This window comes from Eublepharis macularius, chromosome 5, assembly GCF_028583425.1.
Source record: "Eublepharis macularius isolate TG4126 chromosome 5, MPM_Emac_v1.0, whole genome shotgun sequence".
NCBI lineage: Eukaryota > Metazoa > Chordata > Lepidosauria > Squamata > Eublepharidae > Eublepharis > Eublepharis macularius.
In genome coordinates, this window is record NC_072794.1 from 156,520,395 (window position 1) to 156,543,681 (window position 23,287).

The 23,287-nt window shown below is 44.7% G+C and overlaps 1 protein-coding gene across 1 annotated transcript in view; it reads right to left on the reverse strand.

Moving 5' to 3' along the window:
* Positions 1–23,287, reverse strand: part of LOC129330426 (piezo-type mechanosensitive ion channel component 2-like) — a 90,062-nt gene that overhangs the window by 30,197 nt on the left and 36,578 nt on the right. The window contains exons 27-38 of the mRNA XM_054980454.1: positions 22,917–23,079; positions 21,330–21,419; positions 20,423–20,529; positions 17,973–18,041; positions 16,699–16,814; positions 15,081–15,210; positions 11,028–11,194; positions 9,917–10,083; positions 7,750–7,992; positions 4,540–4,798; positions 2,714–2,902; positions 1,127–1,319 (exon numbers count right to left, since the gene is read on the reverse strand). Coding sequence (XP_054836429.1) covers positions 1,127–1,319; positions 2,714–2,902; positions 4,540–4,798; positions 7,750–7,992; positions 9,917–10,083; positions 11,028–11,194; positions 15,081–15,210; positions 16,699–16,814; positions 17,973–18,041; positions 20,423–20,529; positions 21,330–21,419; positions 22,917–23,079 — 1,893 coding nt within the window. The remainder of the gene's footprint in view (positions 1–1,126; positions 1,320–2,713; positions 2,903–4,539; positions 4,799–7,749; positions 7,993–9,916; positions 10,084–11,027; positions 11,195–15,080; positions 15,211–16,698; positions 16,815–17,972; positions 18,042–20,422; positions 20,530–21,329; positions 21,420–22,916; positions 23,080–23,287) is intronic.

Consider the following 23,287-nt stretch of genomic DNA (forward strand, 5'->3'; position numbering starts at 1 on the left):
TCTAATCATAGAATGAACAATTGATGATCTGCTCACTTAACTTTTCCTGTCATTTTTACTGATTTATAGTTTTTAATCTTGCAGCTAGCCATAGCATCACTTTTTGACTAATTAGAATGTTATATAATTGAAAATATAAACAATTAATCAAGCCTTAAACCAATCAGAGTTTATCTAGGCTATCATATGAAAAGGATCTTAGATTTCTGCCTAAGATAACCTATAAAAGTGCCAGATAATAGTTCAGAATTCTGGCTGAAAGAAATCTCATGAAGACTTAGGTGAGAAAAATTTTCATGGTAATGTTTGCTATGGGAATCTTAATGCATTTCATAGAAAAATCTGCTTGTTTCAAACTTAAAGTTAAGAAATGTTAGCAAACCTATTTCTTATTGCCTTTCTGTGTTTCCTCTTTGTAGGATTTATATTAATAATCATATATGTTATGATATCTTGCTTTATTAAAAAGACCAGAGTATATTTCAATAAAAGAAATATTTAAAATCTAAAAAAAAGCCTTTGTATCTTGGGGGGGACAATATTGCAAGAAGACCCACAACAACCAACCTTATAAATAATTTTGTACTCATAAGCAACCTTGTTTAAAAAGTGAGTGCGGTTTCCCAGGGCTCAATTAAGGATCTGAAAACTGTCTAGAAGTAAAGATAAAGTCTTTAGTCTGGGATGGTGAAAGCCTTAATTAGACATGGATAGCAATCCGTTACACCCAGACTACGGAGCTGTTCATTCAAGGGGAGTGTGCAACCCCACTGGGCACTGTGATAGGGAGATAGAGTACAATGGCTACAATACCATCTCCACCACCGTGATTTGGCATGGGCTGATTCCGCACACGTTGGATAATGCACTTTCAATGCACTTTATCAATCGTTTGAGGTGGATTTTTTGTTCCGCACACGAAAAAATCCGTTCCAAATGATCTATAAAGAGGATTGGAAGTGCATTATCCAATGTGTGTGGAATCAGCCATGGTGTGTGAAGTCTACAAGCATCTTTGATACCCTTCCAGCCTTCTCTGATATATGCCACTCACCATCTATTGCACACTGCAACGTTATACTCTCTACTCTTCACAACAGTACAGTGGTCTCACACCTCGGCTTACCTTCATTAACCTTCTTGCTGTTCCTTTTGAAGATGGTCCTGGGAGGACTTGGAAGTATAAAAGGTTGCTGTGCTCCTAATCCAGGCTGAGGTCCCTTTGGGTGGCTTCTGCTCTCCTTCTTCTGCCGCCTGTTTGAGTTCTTTTTCTTCCGTTCCGAGGGGCTGATGTCGTTATAATCCCAAAGCCCGTGGCACTATAGAACATTATTCAGTGAAATTCATTGTGCAAATTTAAAGCATGAGAACCATGAAGCACTTTGAAAAATGGTAGATGGTGAGCTGGATCCAGTGACTAGGTGAGCCTATCAGTGGGGCATAATGCTATAGAGTCCCCCTTCTAAAGCCACCATTTGTGCCAGGGAAACTGATCTCCAGGCCCCAAGCATACCTGCTGCCCTGATACAGTCCCTGCCATCTCCCGGGAAAAAAAGAATTGGGACCTCTTGCGTCGCAGCATGTGCTGCACCTACCTTTGGCATAGTATAGCAACAACAAACACCTAGTTCCTTAATTGAACAGTTCATTTGTTAACACTGAGAACTTATCTAAAGGCTTTTTGTTTCTAGTCCATGGTGTTCTGAAGATTAACAAAAAACAAGAAACACTGTTTCCCGAGGGTTCCCAACACTGCCTCGGCAAACACTAGGAAATTGGAGGGGTGGCCTAGGTAGGGCAGAGTTTGGGGAGGATGTGATGCCACTTCCAGCCTGGTGACTCTCTAGGCTTCCTCCTCTGGTCTCTATAGTCTTTATCACAAAACCTAGGGGGGATTCGTAGAGGATCACTATGCACAGGGGGCAATTTTATCACCTCTTCAATTCCTTGAGTGCAAGAAATTGGGTGTAGGGGCAGGTAAATGTAAATCCTCATCCTGAGAGGCCTACCTATGGTTGCCAGGAACCTTTGGGAGACTTTTGGGGTGGGGCATGGGGAAAAGGACCTCGGCATCACCTACATAAAAAACATAAGAGATTGGGAAGATTCCTAGAGAATCACTGGTTTCACTTCAGGTTCCGGCTGGAAGTTATGTCAATGCATAGCTGATATCCTCGCCTCCATATTTAACATTCAATTGATCATATACTAGTCCCCACAGTTGAGGTGGGGAATCCCCCAGCCCCAGGCTCCCCAGGGGATTTTTTTTGAAAGGTGACATTGGCTGCATCATTACCTCACTTCCAGAAAAACCCAGAAGTGACAGAGGGTAGCTCTCTAAGAATCACCCAGAAACCCTATTGTAAAACCATAGAGTTTCTTGTGATTCCTAGAGCTACTCTACAGTCAATTATGGTTTTTTTCTGGACATGATGTAAGAATGCAGCTGACACTGTGCACACCCCATGCCTCTACCCCCAATTCTCTTGCTGGTAACCCTAAACACCAGTGGAAACAATGGAGCATCAGCAGGAGTTTGTCTGCCAATAGTGGACAAATACTGAGCCTAGGCCTGCCTCTCCCTCATCCTGTTTTGTTATTTTGCTTACAATTGGAATCCATTCTTATAGGAGGATTTAGTTAATGCATTCTCTAAAATGGCTTTGAAAAATAGATAGCATTCCCTTTAAGTACACAGAATGACATGACGTACCTTCAAGTTATACCTGTGGAAGAACAAAGCCAGAAGCTGCACCAGATCAAAATGTACAAAGCCATCCTTCTTCTCAATCCCAGCAATATTTGGTAAAACAAAAGGCACTTCTGCATTGATGGCGCAATACACCTTAGTGGCCCAAGGAAAGAACCCAAACTGGAAAAAGTATTTGATCACAATATTTACCTGATGGTGGAAAAAACATCTAATTAGTCAGAAACAAATGACCTCATGACAAATATCCATAGGGATATTTCAGGGGAAATATTGAGGGGAAATAATCCCTCAATATACCGGAACAAAGGAACACTGAGCAGGTCATATTTAGTAAAGGAAATAGCTCTCTTTTTCCTTAGTGTTCAGTTCCAAAATAGAAATTATTAGGCTGATAGCATGTTCCTCATTTAGCCTCACAGAATCCATTTTTCATATGTATTTTACCTATTTCATGTAATACATGTGAAAAACCAAAAACCAAGTATGTTTTCTACTGTCATAAACAGGTGGAAAAATCCAGAGTCACACCAGAACTTATGTGAAGCTGCCTTATACTGAATCCGACTATCGGTCCATCAAGGTCCGTGTTATCTACTCAGACTGACAGCAGCTCTCCAAGGTCTCAGGCAGAGGTCTTTCACATCATTTACTACGAGATCCTTTTAACTGGAGATGCCAGAGATTGAACCTGGGACCTTCTGCATGCAAAGCAGAGACTGTTCCACTGAGCCACAGCCCCTCCCCAAGGTCTAAATTGCATGAGATGCTGGGAGTTCCCAGAATTTTTCCCCTTAACAATCTGGTCCAATCAGGACAGCAGCATAAGGGGAGCAAGGATTTAAGCCTTTCTTCCATGCTATTCCCCAACCAGAGATTCTGGGGAACCACCATTCGCCCCACATTGAGGTACCCATCAGTTGAACTATTCATTTCCATTAGTCCTGGAATATGGGCTGAAGAATAGTGAAGGAATAATATTTTTCCTACACCATGTATGCTGCGATGTGTTGGACCCAACCACCTCCATCTTCTAAGTCCCCAATCATTTAATGCATCAAGGATTCCCTAGTTGCCTGTACCGCAGAGCAGCAATGCAGCAGGAAGACAAGAGTAGAACTCTGTTGGGAGGCGCGAGAACATTTATGAGCAATTCAATTGCCCTGTACTGCATGGTTAGGAAGGGATACTGAAATAAGCTGCCGATGAGCCATGAATGTGTTGACAAATAGACCATCTCAAAATATTGGCTTCCTGGCCAACAGGACATACACTGAACCAACAGGTGCTGAGCCCTAAACTACTCCAATATTAAACTGGTTTAACAGTCACTCCCTTACCACAAGGGATTCCAGGAGGCATAGTTATCGAGGGGAAAAGGTGTAAAATTGTCTAAGAAAGATTTCTTAGCACACTTACAAAACTACAGTTCCCAGAATTCTTCAGAAGAAGCCATGAAAGCAAATCAAACTGGAACATTTGTAGCCCAGAGACGCCCAACGTAATTTTTCTCCTAGCTTCTTGACCACTGGCTGTCCTGGCCATATAGGTTGTGTCCTTACTTCAATGATGGTAACTGCTTTTATAGCATATAGCTGCCCTCGAGAGCCCCATTATTGGTTGATTTTCCAACATGTAGAAGTAAACCAAATAAGCTGAGATGAGCAGAGGAAGGTTTAGCCTGTTAGAAAACTTCTTGCTTGCAAGACATGAGTTTAGCCCATATGACTCATGGGTCAGTTTCATTTGCTCACCTCCCTGTGCAATTAGGATAGTTTGACCTTCACGGCAGCAATTAGTTCTAAAGGCAATATCTGTAGAATACTCACCTCAGTGTAAACAATTGCTGTCATCCAGAAGAATTTTGTCGGCCTTGGAATGGATACCATCGCCCACAGGAATATCAGTACAGGCAAGATCAAAGTGAGGACAGAAGCAGAGACCATGTGGTTGAGGATGATCACGGAGTAACACAGCATTTCTGATTTGGACACCATGGCATTGTACAAAGCAACTCCCAGCTTCAAGAGGCGAGGGAGACCCTGATAGAATTTGTCCGACTGTTCCAGTTCGTCGTCATAAAAAGTCCTAGATCGCATTTTTAAAAGAGGAAACGTCAGTAAGGAAAGTGGCATATTTATCAGCTCGTGCGTTTTAGAACTGCTAGTGTATTTATGAGCCTGTGTGCCAGCTATGGTCACCAGATGCCTCACACTGGATGGTCCTCTCTGTATGGGCAATTCGTTCAGCTGCAGCCCAGAGCATGCAAGCTCTTTTTCAGCGGCTGATGAGCCTACCAGACATTGTGCAGAAATCCAGTATGCTCTCTTCCTTTTGTAAAAGGTGCAATGTGGAATTATTTCAACACATCTTTAGTGGAGCTAATTATTGTTTCTGGAAGCCAGTAGTGATATTTTTTTATCTTGATGTATTTCACCCTGACTTGGATAGCGCAGGTGAGTCCAGTCTCCTCAGATCTTGGAAACTGAACAGGGTCAGCCTGGTTATTACTTGGAGGGGAGACCACCAAAAAAGTCCAGGGTCGCTATGCTGAGGCAGGCAATGCAATACCACCTCCTGTCACCTCTTGCCTTGAAAACCCTATGGGGTTGCCATAAGTCAGCTGCAACCTAATGGCACTTTATACACACACATGCTTTCACGACAGAAAGGAGAAAAGAGCAAGAATCCAGTAGCACCTATAAGACTAACAAAATTTGTGGTAGGGTATGAGTTCTCGTGAGTCACAGTTCATACCCTACCACAAATTTTGTTAGTTTCATAGGTGCTACTGGACTCTTGCTCTTTTCCACTGCTACAGACAGACTAACACAGCCACCCATCTTGATCTATGTTTTGACTATGTTTTATAATTGTGTATTGTAGGCCACTCTAAGCACTGTGGAAATGAGGGATATAAACATGATGGTTTTGACAATACTTTAATATGGACCAGTGTTTTAAGCTGCTGTAATACACTTCAGGACCTGGTGTAGGCAGGAACAGAGGAAAAGGAAGTTCTCATAACAACTCCATGAAAAAAGCTAAGAAAGAATGAGTGGCCCAAGGTATCCCAGTGATCTTAACCGCAGAGTGGGGAATAGCCAAGGGCCAGCAACCCTGGGAGACTGAGGAGGGCAGGACTTATAAATGGCAGCCTACAATGTCATGAATACATCTGTATTCAGCAGAGTACATCTGTATTCATCTGTATTCATGTGTTCTGTTTACTGTTCCTTACTGGCAACCATCAACTTTGCATCATCCTTATGGCACACCATAGGACAAAACAGTCTTACAGCATCCACCCTCTATAGCCATTCTATACTCTATTGTACACCATACAATCTGCCCTCCAAAGCTGCCATTACTTCCAGGGGAAATGATCTCTGTAACCTGGAGATCAGTGGTAACTCTGGAAGAACTCCAGACCTCACCTAGAGGTTGGTAACCCTAGTACCATCTCATGGGGTCAGGATAGGTAACAATTATATAGATTATATTATGCCACCACTCCTATCTCTGGTTAGCAAAAGCCAGTCTGAATAAAAATTTCTTACATTGTTTCTAAAAGATGCATCAAATCATGGAGTAGGGAGATAGAATTCAAAATTCAAAACTGACCCCAGACTCATTTTGGGGTGACCTGCTTTTGACACTGGTGTTGGCAGAGTTCAGGAAATAATCTAATCCACGCTTTGACATTTGCTTTCAATGAATTTACTGCAACAGGATTTTTGCAAAAGACAATCACTGACTGCAAGCCCTCTTAATGCAACACAGAGGCCTTCAGAGCACAAGCACTAACACATACTGATGCACAGCAGAAAGAGGAAAACAAGAGGCAGGTTGAATTGCAAGAGAAAACCTCCTATAAACCCTAAACACTAGGGAATGCTCCACAGCTCCTCCTAGGGTACAAGTGGACTAAATGACTTTTTCAGCCATCTTTAGAGTAACTAGACTCAGAGAAAAAAGCAAGAGTCTAGTAGCACCTACAAAATTAGTGGTAGGGTATGAGCTTTCGTGAGCCACAACTCACATCTTCAGATACTCAGAGAGTCTCTCTACACATGTTCATCAAGTGTAGGGAGACGCATTGTTAGAGTCTAACATTTAAAAAGACAGAGCCGGCAGAGATGGATCCTCAGAGGGTTTGTTAATTTCATCTTCGCTCTGTCAGTTTTACCTTTCCAGTCTAAAACTGTGTGGGATAGCAACCTGTGGGCAGCGAGGAATGGACAGGGGCGGCGCTAGGGTTTGCTGTGCTCACGGCTGGCCGGCCAAGCGCCCCCCCCTGCGCACGAGCACACGCGCACCTGCCTGCACGATGACGTCATGCGTGATGTCATCACGGGAGCGCACGCGCCGCCGCCGGCCCGATCGCTGCAGCGGGCAGCCTCTGAGCTCTCCCGCTCAGTTGCCTCCGCCGCAGCAGATGCCTGCCCGCGGTGGCTGCGCCCGGCCGGGGGCTTGTGCTGGCGGCGGCGGCGGCGCGGGGCGGGAGGAATAGGAGGCTTCTGCTTTGGGGGGCACGCTCTCGCCCCCCGCGCCTCTTCCAGCGCTCCCTCCGGCACACCGCGCCTGTGGCCACCGCCTACCTGGCCTCAATAGGCGCGCCGCCCCTGGGAATGGAAATGGGCTGGAGCTGCCGTCCAAAGCTGGGCTTAGACCTGGAGAGGTTATAATGGGCTGAAGTCTCCCTTCTGGCATTTCACAGCCCCTTCACACAGCTCCAAAGTGTAGCAAAGCCTTTGCCCTGCCTTTGCTGGCTCTGTCTTTTTAAACTACCCTTCCTGGCTAACTTTGCATCTCCCAACACGGGTTCTTCATGTGTCAGATGTCTTGTGTAGAGAGACAGGCTGTCGCTTCTCCTAGAAAGCATATGTCAGAAAGCATTCCCAGCCTTGAAAGTCCAGTTAGAATACAGGAGTGGAAGCAGTAAGCTGAGCTTTGGCGCTTTCTAAGATCATCAGTTTGAGTGCAACAGCAATCCAAGACATAACATTATTAGATGCAACATGGGGGGAAATGCTTGCCTGTTCAGAAGCAAGTCACTCGCAGACATCACGGCAGAAATTCTGCTGAGCGGCCTGCCTGCTTCTGTGATCCTGACATGTAGGGAAATGGGAGGTTCTTCTGCTCCTAATGGCAAATCCCGCACAGGAAGACCAGGAAATTCTGCACCAGAAGTGGCTGGAATGAACCCCCTGGGATGGCTCCCTTCTTCCATATTTATATTTCCAGTGGCATCTTCTGCAGCTTCGTTGAGTCTCCTGCAGCTAACAGACAGTAAAAAAAAAAAATTAATAATCCCTGTGAATCCACTAAGTTGCCTTATGTGCTATCTCTTGCTTTAAGTATGTGCTCCTATGTACTAACTGTTAATTTAAGTATGACCCGACAGGGTAGTTCTACGTTGTCTAATGTCAGTCCTAGAATTGCTTATGCTCTGTTTCAGCATTTCTTCAACTCTGCACTGGATTTTTGCTAATGTTATGTGCTTGTAAACTTGCACGTATTTACCGTATGGCATTGTTTATGGAAATGTCCTCGATACTGACTGCGAATCTCACTCTGTGTAATCCGCTTTGAGTTTCAGAGCCAAGCTACAAGAGACGAATTACACAAGGAGCACGTGAAGGGAATCGCTATGTTAGCCGGGAAGCTGAGTTTTAAAAAAGATCAGAAGGCTTTGACAATTTCCCCTCTCTACAGAACCAGGGAGATCTCTGCTCAGAGGGTTTGTTAATTTCTTCTTTGCCTCCGGAAGTCTCTGTCAGTTTCACCTCCCCTTCTAGGAGGCACAGAGGAAATAAATAAACCCTCTGAGCAGTGACCTCCCTGGCTCTGCAGAGAGGGGAAATTGACAAAACCTTCCGGATCTCTTTTAAAACTCAGCTTCCCGGCTAACATTGCGACTCCCTTCACGTGCTCCTCCTCATTTACTTCGTCTCTTGTAGCTTGGCTCTCAGTGAGAAAGGTGGGCTATTGTCAGGTTCCACCATGGACGCCACTCTGCGGGGCGCCGGAACGCCTGACCTTGATTCTGGGAAGCCGTCAGGGACAGTGCAGGTTCTCGCTCTGTGGAAGGGGGGGGGGGTATACATCACCCTCACTCCCTCTCAGTCCACTCGCAGGCCTGCTCAACCCCCTCCCTCTCTCCCCCTCCCCAAACTCCACCATGCTCGTACCCACCATAAACTCTCTTCTGAGCCTGCCTTTACAGGGCTTCTCCCAACTTCCCCCTCCCTTCCTCCCAGGCTCTGCCCTATCCCTGATGCTCTCCACTGAGTATGCCCTCAGGTGTTTCCTTTCTCATCCCGGTCCCTCCCTGCTCTCCTATCCTTTCTTGCAGGGTGGGGCTAGCTGTAACTCAGCTGGTGATACCCTCAGGTGTTCCTCCTCCCCTCACTCCCTGCTCTCTTGTCCTTTCCTGCAGGGTGGGGCTGGCAGGGCCTTTCCAGGTGATGCGGCTTGGCCACTTCTGCCTCTGCTCATGAGGGGATGCCCAGGCCTTCTGGGTTCTGGCTGGTCCCCCAGGGTGGAGGTTGCTGCTGGCTCCCCCTTGGGCTTGGACCGGGGCTTCTTGCCCATCTGTCCTGGTGATAGCCCCCCAGGTAGGCCTGTGTGCTTCTTGCCCTTTGGGGCTCGGGTGGGCTTGGGCTGTTTGCTCCTGGCAGGCCTCCCTGGCTGGCTCCTTTCCCCCCTCACTCTCTGCTGGGGTCACCTCCCCTGGGCTCTCTGTGCCTGCAGCCGGGGTGCTGTTGGTCTTCAGGTAAGGGATCTGTGGCAAGTCCGGGGGGCTTGGGGTGCTCGTCCCTGGACACTATAAATGACATAAATAAGTCATCAGCACACTGATGATGAGATTCCAATTAGCTGCTTCAGGACAACCAGTCTATACTCGAGAATGACCACCCCTCAACACTGGAAGAATCTCAGCCTAAGAGCTTGGAAAGCAGCTCCCAGTCTGAGCAGACAATGCTGACCTTGATGGAGCACTGGTCCAATTCAGTATAAGGCAGCTTCATGTGTGTGTGTTTGTGTGTGGAATTCCATGGCTAGAAGAAACAGCTTGCCTAGATACAAGCACACAACACAACACTACCATCTCTCCAGGTTAGAAAAGGCACTATGTGGTGTTTTCACTGATCCAGGAAAGGTCAGAGCAAGAGCTGAGGAAGGCAGGTAGATAATACTCACTCCAAGTAAGCGGGTGATATCTGGCTCTCCTCTCTGGGTACGCATTCGGGTAGTTTTGCTGGGCTTTCCTCCTCTGATAATGGTTGAGTTTTACTTTCTCCATCATCTGGCTGACTTTTCTTAGGCTTATAACGCCAAAGAACAGCATCTGGTGAAGCCTTCTCTCCCTGAGAAGAAAATCCAGCAAACACTAAGCTAGGATGTGGGAAGCTATATTTAATAAGCATATCATACTAGCAATCAAGCATGTTACATAAACAATGGGCTCTAGAAAACTGCCTCCAGAGGGCCAGGCCACCACACCGGGCCTTCCCACAACCACGCGGGGCCTTCTTGGGTCTCTGGAGGGCTGAGCCACCACACTGAGCCTTCCCGCTGCTGCATCTTTCAGGGCCTTGGGAAGCCTCGAGAAGGCTGACATGGCAGCGGGAAGGCAAGCCGTGTTACCAACAACTCATTTTTTATCCCTGCAGAGGAGCCTGCGAGTTTGTCTGTGCAGGGATAAAAAGTGAGTCGTCGCCAATACGGCTTGCTTTTTATATAGTAGGATTGTACTCAAGCACCATTGGTGCTGGTAGTGTTTTAAAAGAGCATAAAGGAGTTGTGTTCCACTCCTGTCCTCGGACTGCCCTCCAAGCAGGGAATAGTGGAATACCTTAGAGGCCCCAAAATGTTGCCCCGCCAGCTGAAATGACCTTCCATTTTCTGTAGCAGAGTCCTGTAGGAGAATGAGTGGAGGGTGACCTCTTTGTACTCCTTTGTAACTCATTGCTCAGCCTTCTGGGGCTCTGGGGCCCTGAAAGTTGCTTGACCATGCTAATCCCTGATACCGGTACATAGACCAGCTTGCAGTCATCATTCATCCACAGATGCGTTTTTAAAAAGAAAGGATAAATTCAAGGACTATAGGATAATCTCTAAAGGCGATTTGGGGTTATTTCCTTTGAAGATTTCAATTGCCAAAGTGAGAACGCTGATCAACTACTTTGGTGGGGGTTTCTGAATACCAGGACTTTGTGGAAGGGAGACTCTGCACGCTGTTCTCCTACTGGATTAGTTCCCCCCTTGCTCTTTTGAACAGGAAATTGTGGCCAGAGTAGAGAGCTCTTACCATGCTCATCTGTCGCCACAACATGCATTTTTCGATTCTCATCACATTTGCTATGTCCAAGGTGTCTTTACACAAGGCATTCAGTGCTTCCGTGGTGTCGTCCAGCAACACTTGGCAAAAGATCCAAATAAACTTAATAATATTGATTCCTCTTTGCATGATGTTTTCTGGTTAAAAAAAAGAAAATGCATAGAGATAAATAAGAGTAATTAAAAGCGAGCAAATCTCTTTCGGCATAGGAAAGGATTCGGGGGACAGCATAACCTTGAATTACATTTGATGCATTTTTGAAGTTCCCTTGAGCTTGGAGATGGTTTGCCTGGCAGTGCAACTTTTTCTTTCTTTCCTGCTTTTCCTCCTTGAAAAGCCGTATTTTCCAATACTTCACAGATTAAAAATGAGCAAATGTTTGCAATACCGTATCCCCCCTCCAAGAATAATTGATTAAGTCCTCAGTTTCAATGATCACACATTCCTGAGAGTTATGGTCAGCGTACTGTATATGTTTATTCAGAACAGTCTGCACTGCACTGAGGAGAAAGTGGGTGGGTGTCCTTACAGCTAAAAATATACTAGAAAAACATCACTGTCCTACAATACTGTGTCAACATTTCAAAATATACCTCATCAGCTATAGTGTGCATTACATCAATGGTGTTTTCAATATTTCTCAATCTGGATGATGTCCCAAAAGTGACATCACCGTGCAAGCGCTGGGAGCACATGTGCAAAAAGCAACATCCACAGAGGACGAGGTATGTGCCAGGTTCCCCTCTCCCACTGGGAGGGTATAGGGATCTGGCAACCCTGCCTACAACATCATTTAAAAACATAATAAGTATAAAATCAACCCAATCACACCTGAGTCATCCATTTCAGTGGCTGGCACCTCCAGATTTTCTTCACAAGATCCCACTTTTTCATTGGCTGTGGCATGGTGGAATGTAAACCAAGAATTTTAAGCAGCTAGACAGTTTAGAAAGCGAGCAAGCCAACATTATGAATCCAGTTCTTTCCACTTTCTGATACTGAGTAGAGCTCTGAATTTTGTCACTCAAAAAGCACAGGAAGAAGGAGAGATGCAAACAATTTTTTAAAAGGATTCTGGCTTTCCATGGCTGGTTCCACACTGCCCATTTAATCTTTAGTTCCCATAATTTGCTTACTATTTTCTCACATACCATCCAGGAAAGCTGTGATCAACCCTGTTCTACATTCGTTATTTTTCTGTGTTGCTTTGCTATCTTTAACAACAATTTGTAGTGATCTGTAGTTTGGTATTATTACAGAAATCATGTTATTATTGCAGGGCTGTAATCCATAAGATGAAGGCAGAAACCTGGGCTGTTTTCACATGGCCAAAGCCTCCAGAAGATTGCACAAAACTCACAGAACAAAGCATCTTCCTAGTGCAATTTCCCGGCACAATCTCATTTAATGGTGCGTTTTCTGGCATCATCGTGCCCTTAAAGGGGATCGTGTCAGGAAATCATGCCAGGAAGATGCTTCATTCCATGAGTTCCGCGCAATCTTACAGGTGCGTGTGAAAACGGCCCTGGGTTCTAGTTTGTTTCCCTAATCAAGAGGACTAGCAAGCAACTCTGAACCAAGCTACAAATTTCCCTAATCAAGAGGACTAGCAAACAACTCTGAACCAAGCTACAAATGACGAATTACACTTGGACTACACGTGAAGGGAGTCACAATGTTAGCCAGGAAGCTGAGTTTTAAAAGATATCAGAAGACTTTGTCAATTTCCCCTCTCTAGGGGGAGATCCCTCCTCAGAGGGTTTGTTAATTTCCTCTTCAACTGACAAAGCTTTCCTGAGGCAAAGAGGAAATTAACAAACCAGATCTCCCCAGCTCTGTAGAGAGGAGAAATTGACAAAGCCTTCAGATCTCTTTTAAAACTCAGCTTCCCAGCTAACAGTGACTCCCTTAGCGTGCAGTCTTTGTGTAATTTATCTTTTGTAGCTTGGCTCTCTGGCTGTTGGTGGACCAGAAAGTTGGACTTTGTTCACCCTGAAGCGGTTCCAAGAAACAACTGGTTACTTATCTTAACTCAAACACATTATTGGCTGCAAGTTTCTGTTCTTTGTTGTATCTATGTGTTTGGTTGTAAAAATCTAGTATTGGTCTGACTATTGAAAGGTTTTGATTTAAAGGAATTTCTTAATTTACATTTATCTTACAAGTTTGGTTCCTAATTTAGCTCCATAGAACCCATATAAAAAGAGGTCACACTGCCTCTTCTCCTTCCTGCTGATTAATTACTTCCTGTTTCCTTGAGTAAAATGTTTGATTGGCAAGTCTTTTGGGGAAGAGGTAGAGTTGCTAACTTCAGGTTGGGAAATTCCTGGGGAGGGGGGTGGAACCAGAGGAGGAGGGACCTCAGTGGAGTATAATGCCATAGAGTCTGCCCTCTAAAACAGCCATTTTCTCCAAGGTCATAGATCTAAAGGAGCTGTATTAGTCTGTAGTTGCAAAATAGAAATGCATTTGATGAAGAGAGCTGTGGTTCTCGAAAGTTTATGCTACAATAAAGTTGATTAGTCTTAAAGGTGCTACTGGACTCTTTATTATTTTCTCCAAGGGCACTGATCTCTGTAGCCTGGAGATCAGTTGTGATTCGCAGCACTTGGAGATTAGCACACCCCAAAGGATGAATAAGAAATGTTTTTTTCTTAATTTGCCACAAGCTGTCATTGACCTCCTTTCCATTTTGAATTATTTGTTTTAATTGTTATTGCATAACAGATTTGAGCTGAATTGATCTCCCCACTATTTAATCAGAACTCTCTTTCTCCAGAAGCGAAATCATCCTGGCTACTCAGAGACAGCAACAAACAAACTACTGTGTGTGTACGGCAAATTTTAGGCAGCTGTTGTCAAGTTACATGATAACTAACTTTTTGGTTCTCCTCCTATGGAATGAGGGTTGCTGTTTATGACTCTGGTTGTAAGAACAGTAAGAAGTATAGTAAAGCATAGCAGATTCATAACTACAATAAACAACAAAATAAAAATAATACGAATGGCTAATTTGGCTAGCAATAATAATAATAATCTTAAGCCCTTTCCCCCCTCTTGAGCACATTCAAGAGTCCTTAAGCACTTGTCCTTCTCCCCCGCAAGAGCTGATAATCAAGCATTTAATCAGGCATGCTGGGAGACAACCCAGAATCAATATTAGGCACTAAAAGCATATTTTATATTGTTTACAATATTTGTATTATTTTCTTCATGAACCACCAATGAGTGCCTTGATCAGGGTAGAAAGATGGTTGTTGTAGCAGCAAACTTTACAACTTTCTGGGAGGGCGGGATAGAAATAAAACTACTACTTACTGAAAACAGAAAAAATAGCATAAGAACAAAAAAAGAAATTGCAGGGAGAATCAGAATATTTGCTGAAGATCCAAGTAGACACAAATAATGGGATCTTGTCCTTGGGGAATGTAATGTTTCGATTCTGCTTCCAGCCAAACACAGAAAAGGAACAACTGAGAGCAGAACTACAAGTGACAAATGGCACAGGTTGGACACTTGTCAGCTTCCCTCAAGTTTTGATGGGAAATGTAGGCATCCTGGTCTTGCAGCTTGGCTCTCCGACTGCTGTCCAATGGACTTTTCAACTGTCACTTGTCCAACATTCCGCCAAGCTGCCTACATTTCCCATCAAAACTTGAGGGAAGCTGGCAAGTGTCCAACCTGTGTCAGGCGTCACTTGTGGTCCCGCTCTGAATAGTTCAAAAAGGTCAGCATGGAACCAGCCCAGGGCTATTTCCACATAGCTTACCTTATTCTGCAAAATAGCGAAATCTTGCACGAAATCTCGTGAGAAGACGCTGTTATCGTGCAAGAAGATGCGATAACAGCGTCTTCTCACGAGATTTCACTCAAGATTTCGCCATTTTGCAGAATAAGGTAAGCCGTGTGGAAACGGCCCAGGTAAGGGAAGCCTGTGACACACACCCCTGCCTCGGGCTGCTATCTGCAGCAGTACAGCCCCCTGCCCCCTGCCCCTCCACTTGTTTAAGGAGTTTGACCTACCGCTTGTGCTACCTGCTGATGGGTGTCGCTGCTTCTCCTCCTCTTCTTTCTTCTGCTTGTCCCTGAGTTCATCTTGCTCCCTCATCCTTAGAGCGGATTTTGAACTGGTCATCCAGGCTTCATACGCAAGCTGCACAGAGGGGGAAGGTCTATTTTGAGTAGTAGAAAACAACGTTCTTCCGGAGGGCCATCAAACCTTCCAGATGTTCTCTCTTTGGGTCCTACTTTTACAGGTGGCAGATTTTGAGAACGCCATGCAGTATAACAACAGTTTGCAGAGACAACAGGAAAAAGAAAACTTGCCGAGAATGATGGGGACCAATCTGCATAGTTGTGTTTAAGAAGTTTTGTTCTGTAAATATCAAAGTTGCAAATGCATAATGTGAGTTGATGTTGTAGTATTTTGTGTCACGGTCCAGGGAATCACTGGATGTGTAGTGTGAATATTTTCCACATTCCAGGAGAGTCAAAATTCAGCACAGCACATAAACCTACTCTTATGTCATCTCCAGAAGACAGTAGATGCTACGTACCTCTCTATTAGGGCCAATCTAGTCTTTTTAGCCCCAGCCGTAACCTCGCTTTTCTTCCGGAAAGGGCTGTGACTCGTGGTAGTGACCTGAATAGCCCAGGTGAGCCTGATCTCATCAGATCTCAGAAGCTAAGCAGGGTTGGCCTTGATTAGTAATTGGATGGGAGACCTCCAACAAAGACCAAGGTTGCAAAGGCAGGCAATGTCAAACCACCTCTGTTACTTTCTTGCCGTGAAAACCTGAGCAGGAGTCCCCATAAGTCAACTATGACTTGATAGCACTTTCTACCCCCACCAATGATGTAAGAGAGGTCTGTGGGGGGTTGCTGCCAGTCAGAGTAAATGATATTAACCTTAATAGAGCAAATAATCTGACTGTCATGTGAGCACACACCCATGCCATTCATGTATTCCTTGATCTACTGTAAGGATGTCTCTATTCTAATGTATTGATCTCATGCCATGAGCCACGTAATCATGCCATTCTTGGCCTGCCTGAAAATGAAAGTATTAATGCTGATTTAACAGAGAAAGTAACCAGCCTGTTATTTCTGAAAATATGCAGCGCTGGCCTTGCAGTTGGACCCAGAAATGTAGCCGTTTCCCAGGGAAGAGAGAAAGTCTTTGATTCTTTGTAATCTTTTGTCATTGCTATCCAAACTAAGCTATTGTGTTCTCATGCAACTTTGAGCCTAAATGCAAACTGCTCCAAGGGAGAGGGGAATAGTACTCCCTATATCAATAGTGCCTTTGCTTGTGTAAGCATTCCTGCCAACCTTTTCCATCTATGGACGTACCCGTGAACTTAATGGATATCTGAATAAAGACCTTTCCAACCAACACCCTGAAGTGCTTGCTGTGAGAGGTCTGGGGATCTATCTGCCATGGACTGCCATCCTTAGAACTGATACTGACTCAGTATAAGCAGATTGATGTGTCCCTTACCATTCTATGTGCTTCCCTCATGGTCTTCAATCCATATGGTTTCCTCCCCTAGAATTGCCTTTAATTTGGAAGGAGAGCTACCTTTTCCCCAATACATCACTTTTCAGTAGTCCAGACAGAAATCTAGAACAAGAGCTATACCTGGAATGCTGTTTTCCTCTTAAGAAGAGGTTCCTCCTCGCTCTTTTCAGTGTCTCCTTGTTCCTCTTCTTCCTCACTCTCTGACTCAAAGAGGTAGTAGCTCCCGCCCCGAATTACTGGGAAGCAGACAAGGTTGAGAAGTTTAAAAGTTGGAGGAGTCTCTCTGCTGCATACACAAGACCACGCTGCCTTGATTCACCAAGGATAACAACCACCTTTTGATTTCTTACTAACAATTACACTTCATAGCTTCCACTCCACCTCGAAGCTGTGCTAAAAACAATCTTTTGAATGGACAAGGAATTTGGGGAAGCTCATTCTGACAAGTTGTAAGAGCTATCCATTTGAGTTGACCTTTGGGGTTCAGGGAGTAATCAGAAATGGGTGAGGGAGCTCTGCTAATGGTTGTTGTGGATTTTCCGGGCTGTATCACTGTGGTCACCACGGTGATACAGGCCGGAAAATCCACAACAACCATCGTCCTCCGGCTCTGAAAGCCTTCAACAATATATCAAGCTCTGCTAAGTTTTGAAGTAGTGTTTCATTTTCCTCATCCCCCGCCTTTTTTAGTTACCTCTTCTCGTACTTGCTGATGACAGAAGGCGGTGGATTTCACCCAGTGCCCCCCATCATTGCAACACTGGCATACTGTGGTGCATTATGTTCACAAAGGATCCCTGACCTTCAGAAAAGATTTTTGAGGAAAACTTCAGGGTAAAGAGTGAGGTAAGGAGATCCAATCCTATGCAGCTTGTGTATGAAGGTAAGGGGGGAGAGGGGGAGAGAGAGAGAGACCCTCTGCCAGCCATTATAACTTCCATGCAATAGAACCAGCTCCACCGCCACCACTACTCATCTACTGCCTGGGCCTTTTTAACTGATCAAGTATGTAATTGGTTAACAAGTTATATCAACCAATTAACATCAATTAACTTTTGCAGCCCTTCCTTAACAGTAACTCATACAGCAGCGAAGGGGGAAAAAACAGGAGACTGAGAGCCAAGATACAAGTGACGCATTACACAGGTTGGACACTTGTCAGCTTCCCTCAAGTTTTGATGGGAAATGTAGGCATCCTGGTCTTGCAGCTGTAATGGAGAGCCAAGCTGTAAAACCAGGACGCCTACATTTCCCATCAAAACTTGAGGTAAGCTGACAAGCGTCCAACCTGTGTAAGGCGTCACTTGTAGCTTGGCTCTCAGTTCTGAAGGGAAAAGATACCACTGCCAATAGTGCAAGCAAGTCCTCAAGTGTCCTAGTTCCAGGAAGCTTACTAGAAGTGTGAGTCATCCAGGGCTGCCACCAAGCCTTCTTCTCTTCATTCTCTTTCTTGCTGGCATCCTCTGCAATTTTTTTTCAAAAAATGCATCAGTCAAAAAGGCCCTTAAGGAATACGCTATCTAAGCATGCCATGCAAACCCATGTGTGACTCATGAAGAGAAGGCAACACCCATCACAGTTTGGTGTAGTGGTTAAGAGCAGTGGGACTTTAATCTGGAGAGCCGGGTTTGATTGCCCACTCTTCCATTGAAGCCAGCTGGATGACCTTGGGTCAGTCACAGCTTCTGGGAGCTCTCTCAGCCCCACCCACCTCACAGGGTGATTGTTGTGGGGATAATAATAACATAATTTGTAAACCGCTCTGAGTGAGTGTTAAGTTGTCCTGAAGGGTGGTATAGAAATTGGTTGTTGTTGTTGTTAAACCTGTCTAGGAAGGTTCCCATGCACCATTGTGGCAGAATAGCTCCACTGTTGTGTCCTGCTCTCTAAGGGTTCTAGGCACCAGCAGCTACCAAGTCTCCACCCAGCAACATGCCACTCTCCAAGCTTTCCTGATCTTCGGAGGGATTCATTCTCCCTCTTTTGGTAACCACTGACATCAACTGGTAGGAATTACCCACTGAGAAGACCAGTGTTCCCAGCTTCCCTTCCTTGTGTTGCCATTCTAAGACTCTGTCTCATGGCTGCATTTCCTGCTATCTAGTATCTGGTTACCAGATACAAGCTTACTGCACTTGGGCACCGCTGGGAGATTAGCAATTTACCAACTGCTGCCCTCTCCTTCTTGCATGTTTTAAATAGCATGTTTGAATGGTGAAGATCCTCCCCACATAGTATTGGTGGCCTTCAGCTGGAGCTCAGATCCTCCCCACATAGTATTGGTGGCCTTCAGCTGGAGCTTAGGTGGCCTTCAGCTGGAGCTCAGCTCCTTCTCCCTAGATGAAATCAGCCAAAGACACACCCTCCATGTCAAGTGGTTTTATTATCTCTGTTTGCTCACCCAGCCCCCTGTGGGGCAAAGAAGCCTTCCCTGAAATCTGCAGGAAGATGAAACATGGTGACTCATGGTTGCCATGGTGCCTATCAACACTGTTCCTGGTGCTCACCAGGTGTTTTCAGAAAGAGGGTGGGGCTTTTGCCCTCTAAGGCTTCTAATTGGTCATTGGAGATATGATTGGCTGCACAGATTTTTTTAAGAACTTGCTTTGGCAGTGACTGCCATCACAACACAAGAATCATCTCTGTGAGATTGAAGGTAAGCTGCAGCAGCCATTTTGTGGCTGGTATGGCCTCTTGCAGCAGCCATTTTGTGCCTGTACCTATCACACTGTGTCATAATTCCAAAGATGCCTACAGGTTCAAAAAGGTCAGGGACTTTTGTTCTAGCCTCTTCCACCACCCAAGTCTCTGCCCCCTTCTAGGTGTCAGCTTTGAGCTGGAGGTGTGGCCTGACCATTTCATTGCCTCTGGCCAGGGAAGCCATTTCATTTCTAAAGCCTTACTGGGTGAGGCTTGAGAGTAATTGACTCCCCTGTCCCTCCTGGCTGTTCTCTGCTCGGAGAAAGAAAAACTTTGTAAAACTAAATGTGAAGGTTTATTACAGCAAAAGCTCTCAATTAAAATGCATCTCCCCACAGCCATCTATGGCCTTCAGGCTGCCATCTGCCAACTCTTCCTCCACTTAGGGTGGCCCGCTTCACGTTAACCACAGCCTGGGACTTTTCCATCACAGCTCCCATTCTGTGGCAGAGGCTCCCTGAAGAGATGAGGGGAGCCCGTTTATTGGAGATCTTTAGAGAAGGTGCTACATGGGTTTGTTTGTTTCCTGGGCTTTTGCTGTGGTATGAAAAACAGTCATCTTTGGTGGGGGAGGGAAGTTATGGTGGGGGGATTGACCGGGCTTTAATCTGTAATGTTTTACTACTTGAAAGCTGCCTTGAGTCAAGAGGAAAGATGGGACGCAAATATTTTACTACAATAACTAAATGAAGGTAAACGCACACTGAAAAAAAAATGGCTGCCCAGTTGTTCAGTCGATGTGTGCGGGCTTTTGCACCATGAAACATGTGATAATAATAACCTTGTGCTTATATACCACTCTTCAGGACAGATTAGTGCTACACTCGGAGCAGTTAACAAGTTGGTGTTATTATTATTCCTACAACAGACATCCTGTGAGGTGGGTGGGGCTGAGGGAGCTCTGAGAGAGCTGTGACTGACCCAAGGTCACTCAGCTGGCTTCAAGTGGAGGAGTAGGGAATCAAACCCAGCTCTCCATATTAGAATCCTGCCGCTCTTAACCACTACACCAAACTGGCTCAGCTCACATTATATATGAACTTCAAGATACCTATTTGGGATGTTTTTTTTTCTCTGTCCTGGATTATTTCTAATGAATGAGATTGCAGTGTACAGGCCATTGTAACTTATGATAATGTTTCACCTGGATCGTGTTCTTTTTCAGACTTCTGTTCAGCTTCCACTTGTGAGCTCAGAATTGATTTCTTCAAGCTGTCATACTTCTTCTGCGTTGCTTTGATCAGCTCCATCCTACAATACAAATGAGCAGAAGGTGTCTCAAAGCTGCCTACAAGCACCTCTGGCCCCTCTTTGTTTGCATATGCTGGCTTGCATCCACAGGGAGAAGATTCCCAGTCATGGAAATGTTCTGTTGAATTGTAGCCAATGTTTATCAGTCCTAAACCAAAATTCCTATCCTGGATTTTTAAATCCAACTGAGGGCAATAGGTATACAGCCCTGACTTCAGTAGCATCTCTTTCTATCCCTCTCCAAAAACAAGAGTATAATTCACTAAAATGATGTGAAATTTTTCTTAAGGACACACCAACACTTAGGATAATCTTTCCCTCTTTTGGAGTTTATTCATGCTCAAACATTTCCCCTCTCTAAATGCTCCCTATCCCTGGTCCTGAAAATGTTCCCAAAGTATTTTTTTTTTGCCAACATATTTTGGAACTCGGTGGCATGTGACTTGGATGTATTTGTTGTTATTGTTGTTGTTATTGTTATTATCCCCCCTTCCTCCAAGAAGCTCAGGATACTGTACAGGTATTTCCCCTTCCTCCATTTTACCCTTAAAACATCCCTGTGAGGTAGGAGGTTTGGCTAAGAAAAAGATTGTCCTGAGGTTGTCCAGTGAGTTTTTCATGGCAAGTAAGGATTTGAACCAGGGATTTGCTTCTACTTACAAAGCACTCACATGTGGATGACCTGGGCTGAAGTCTACTGGAGGGACTGTGTAGCGGGCAAAGAGTTCTACAAGATGTTACTTAGGTTTCTTTCTATCTCAGTTCTCTGAAGAAATGGGGCTAGTGGTGGGGAGACTTACTGTCTCTTCATGGCTTCCATCGATTTCCTGTCTTCCTCCATCTTGTGTGCCACCACTTTCTTCATCTTTGCTTCCAACAGCTCAGCTCCTCTACAAGAGCAAAATGGATTGGATGGTTCTTCAAGAACAGAAGAACTACTCATTTCCCTCCCATGGTCCACCAAGTCCAGTACCCTGCATCGAGCAAGATGTCTGCTGGCTAGCTCTCAGACTGGATATGGAGGCAAGAACCCTGCTCTCCTGTTCCTACCAGCTGCTCCTCAGAGCTGTACTGCCTCTGCCACATGAACAATCCATTTAGCTGAGATGGTTGATAGCTATTGATCTTCTCCTTCATGAATTAATGTAATTCTTGTTACAGCCCTATGTTCATGGCAATCACCACATATGATCTAAGAGAAGGACTCGACCCCAAATGGAACATGTGACAGATGAGCTTGATGTTAAGAAGGCCATAGTTTACTGAAAGAACTGTAGTGTAGCCCAACTAACACTTGGCATTACAGAATGATGGTGAAAAGAAGCTATAAGGCTGTCTCTGTCAGGCTCCCAGAGCAAGCTGTAATAAATTTGTTCAAACGTAGCTTCAGGAACAATGGAACTCAAATGCAATTTTCCGCATTGGAATTCCTCCTGGCCCATCACTATGTCTGATGAACGGTAGGACTTACAAGGCACCCCGCCTGAATGGAGGTCCCATTCAGTGGTCCCCACGGATTTGGGACACTCCACTCCATGTTGTGTTGGCCCTAGTGAATACACCTTGCCCCCACCCCTATACTTACCCCATCCCATTCCATTCTGTGTCCCACCTTGCCACCCAATTAGGGTTCCCAAGGCAGCGAACAATTAAAAAGATATTTAAAATCAACTTTTAAAATGGTACATCTATATATAAAATCAGCAACTAAAAGCCAACGAGGAGGAGGATCAGGAAGGGAATGCCAGGACATTCTGGGCTATGAGTAAATATTTTCAGTCAGAACAGCGAAGGCAAACCAAGCTCACCTGATCACAGTCCTGTCTCTTATTCCTCGTCAGCACAGCTCAATTCCAGTATTGAAGCTGGACTGAAAACTTCGTAGTGCTATTGAGCAGAGGGTTCAGACAAATTTCCCTCACTCTTGCACACAAATTGTTGTAAAAATTAGACCCATGCTTTGGACATGGACAGCACCATTCATCTGGCTGGCTACCATCATCCTGCCAGTTTAAATGGGCAGTAGACAGATAAGAGAGGTCCTCCGAGTGTAGAAAATATGTAGTTTACAACACTGGCATTTGGAATCCAAAGTAAACTGGAAGGATTGGATGCTTGATGAATATTTATGATTATTTATGAAGGTTTATTAGCTGTGTATTTATTGTAGTATATTTATTGTAGAATATTTATCACATTTGAGCACTTGCTCTTTTGTAAGAATCAAAAATATAAAAATTGACAAAATATATTTAATATATAACCTTCGAGGTTTGTAATTTGTTTTGGCGTTTAAATGGGCAGAGCAGCCTGTGACACCACTCCCACCTGCTCTCTCAATAGCTAAGCACCATCTTGCTTAGACTTTATACATTCTCAGCACAAACCTTGAGGCTAAGTTCCTGGATGCCTTGAGATCACCTACAACATAGAGATAGTAGTAGCTCGTAAAAACTCTGCGCTGGATCAGCAGGAAAACAAAGCATAGTGCGTCCCAGGCGATCCCTGCTTCGTTCTCAGGAAGGTCGCATGTCTCATCCTCAGGCAGATCTGTGCAGGAATGAACAAACACTTGCATGCATTTTCCAAATAGCTAGGACATGAATAGTTCGTCCAGCATTTTTACTGCATTAATTCTGTTATTATATAATGTCTGCAATTTGGAGGGCATGAATGAACCTTTGATTCTTCTGGATTTGAGTCCAGTGATACCTTAGAGACGAACAAGATTTTCAGAGTTTTCCTGGAAAATCTTCTT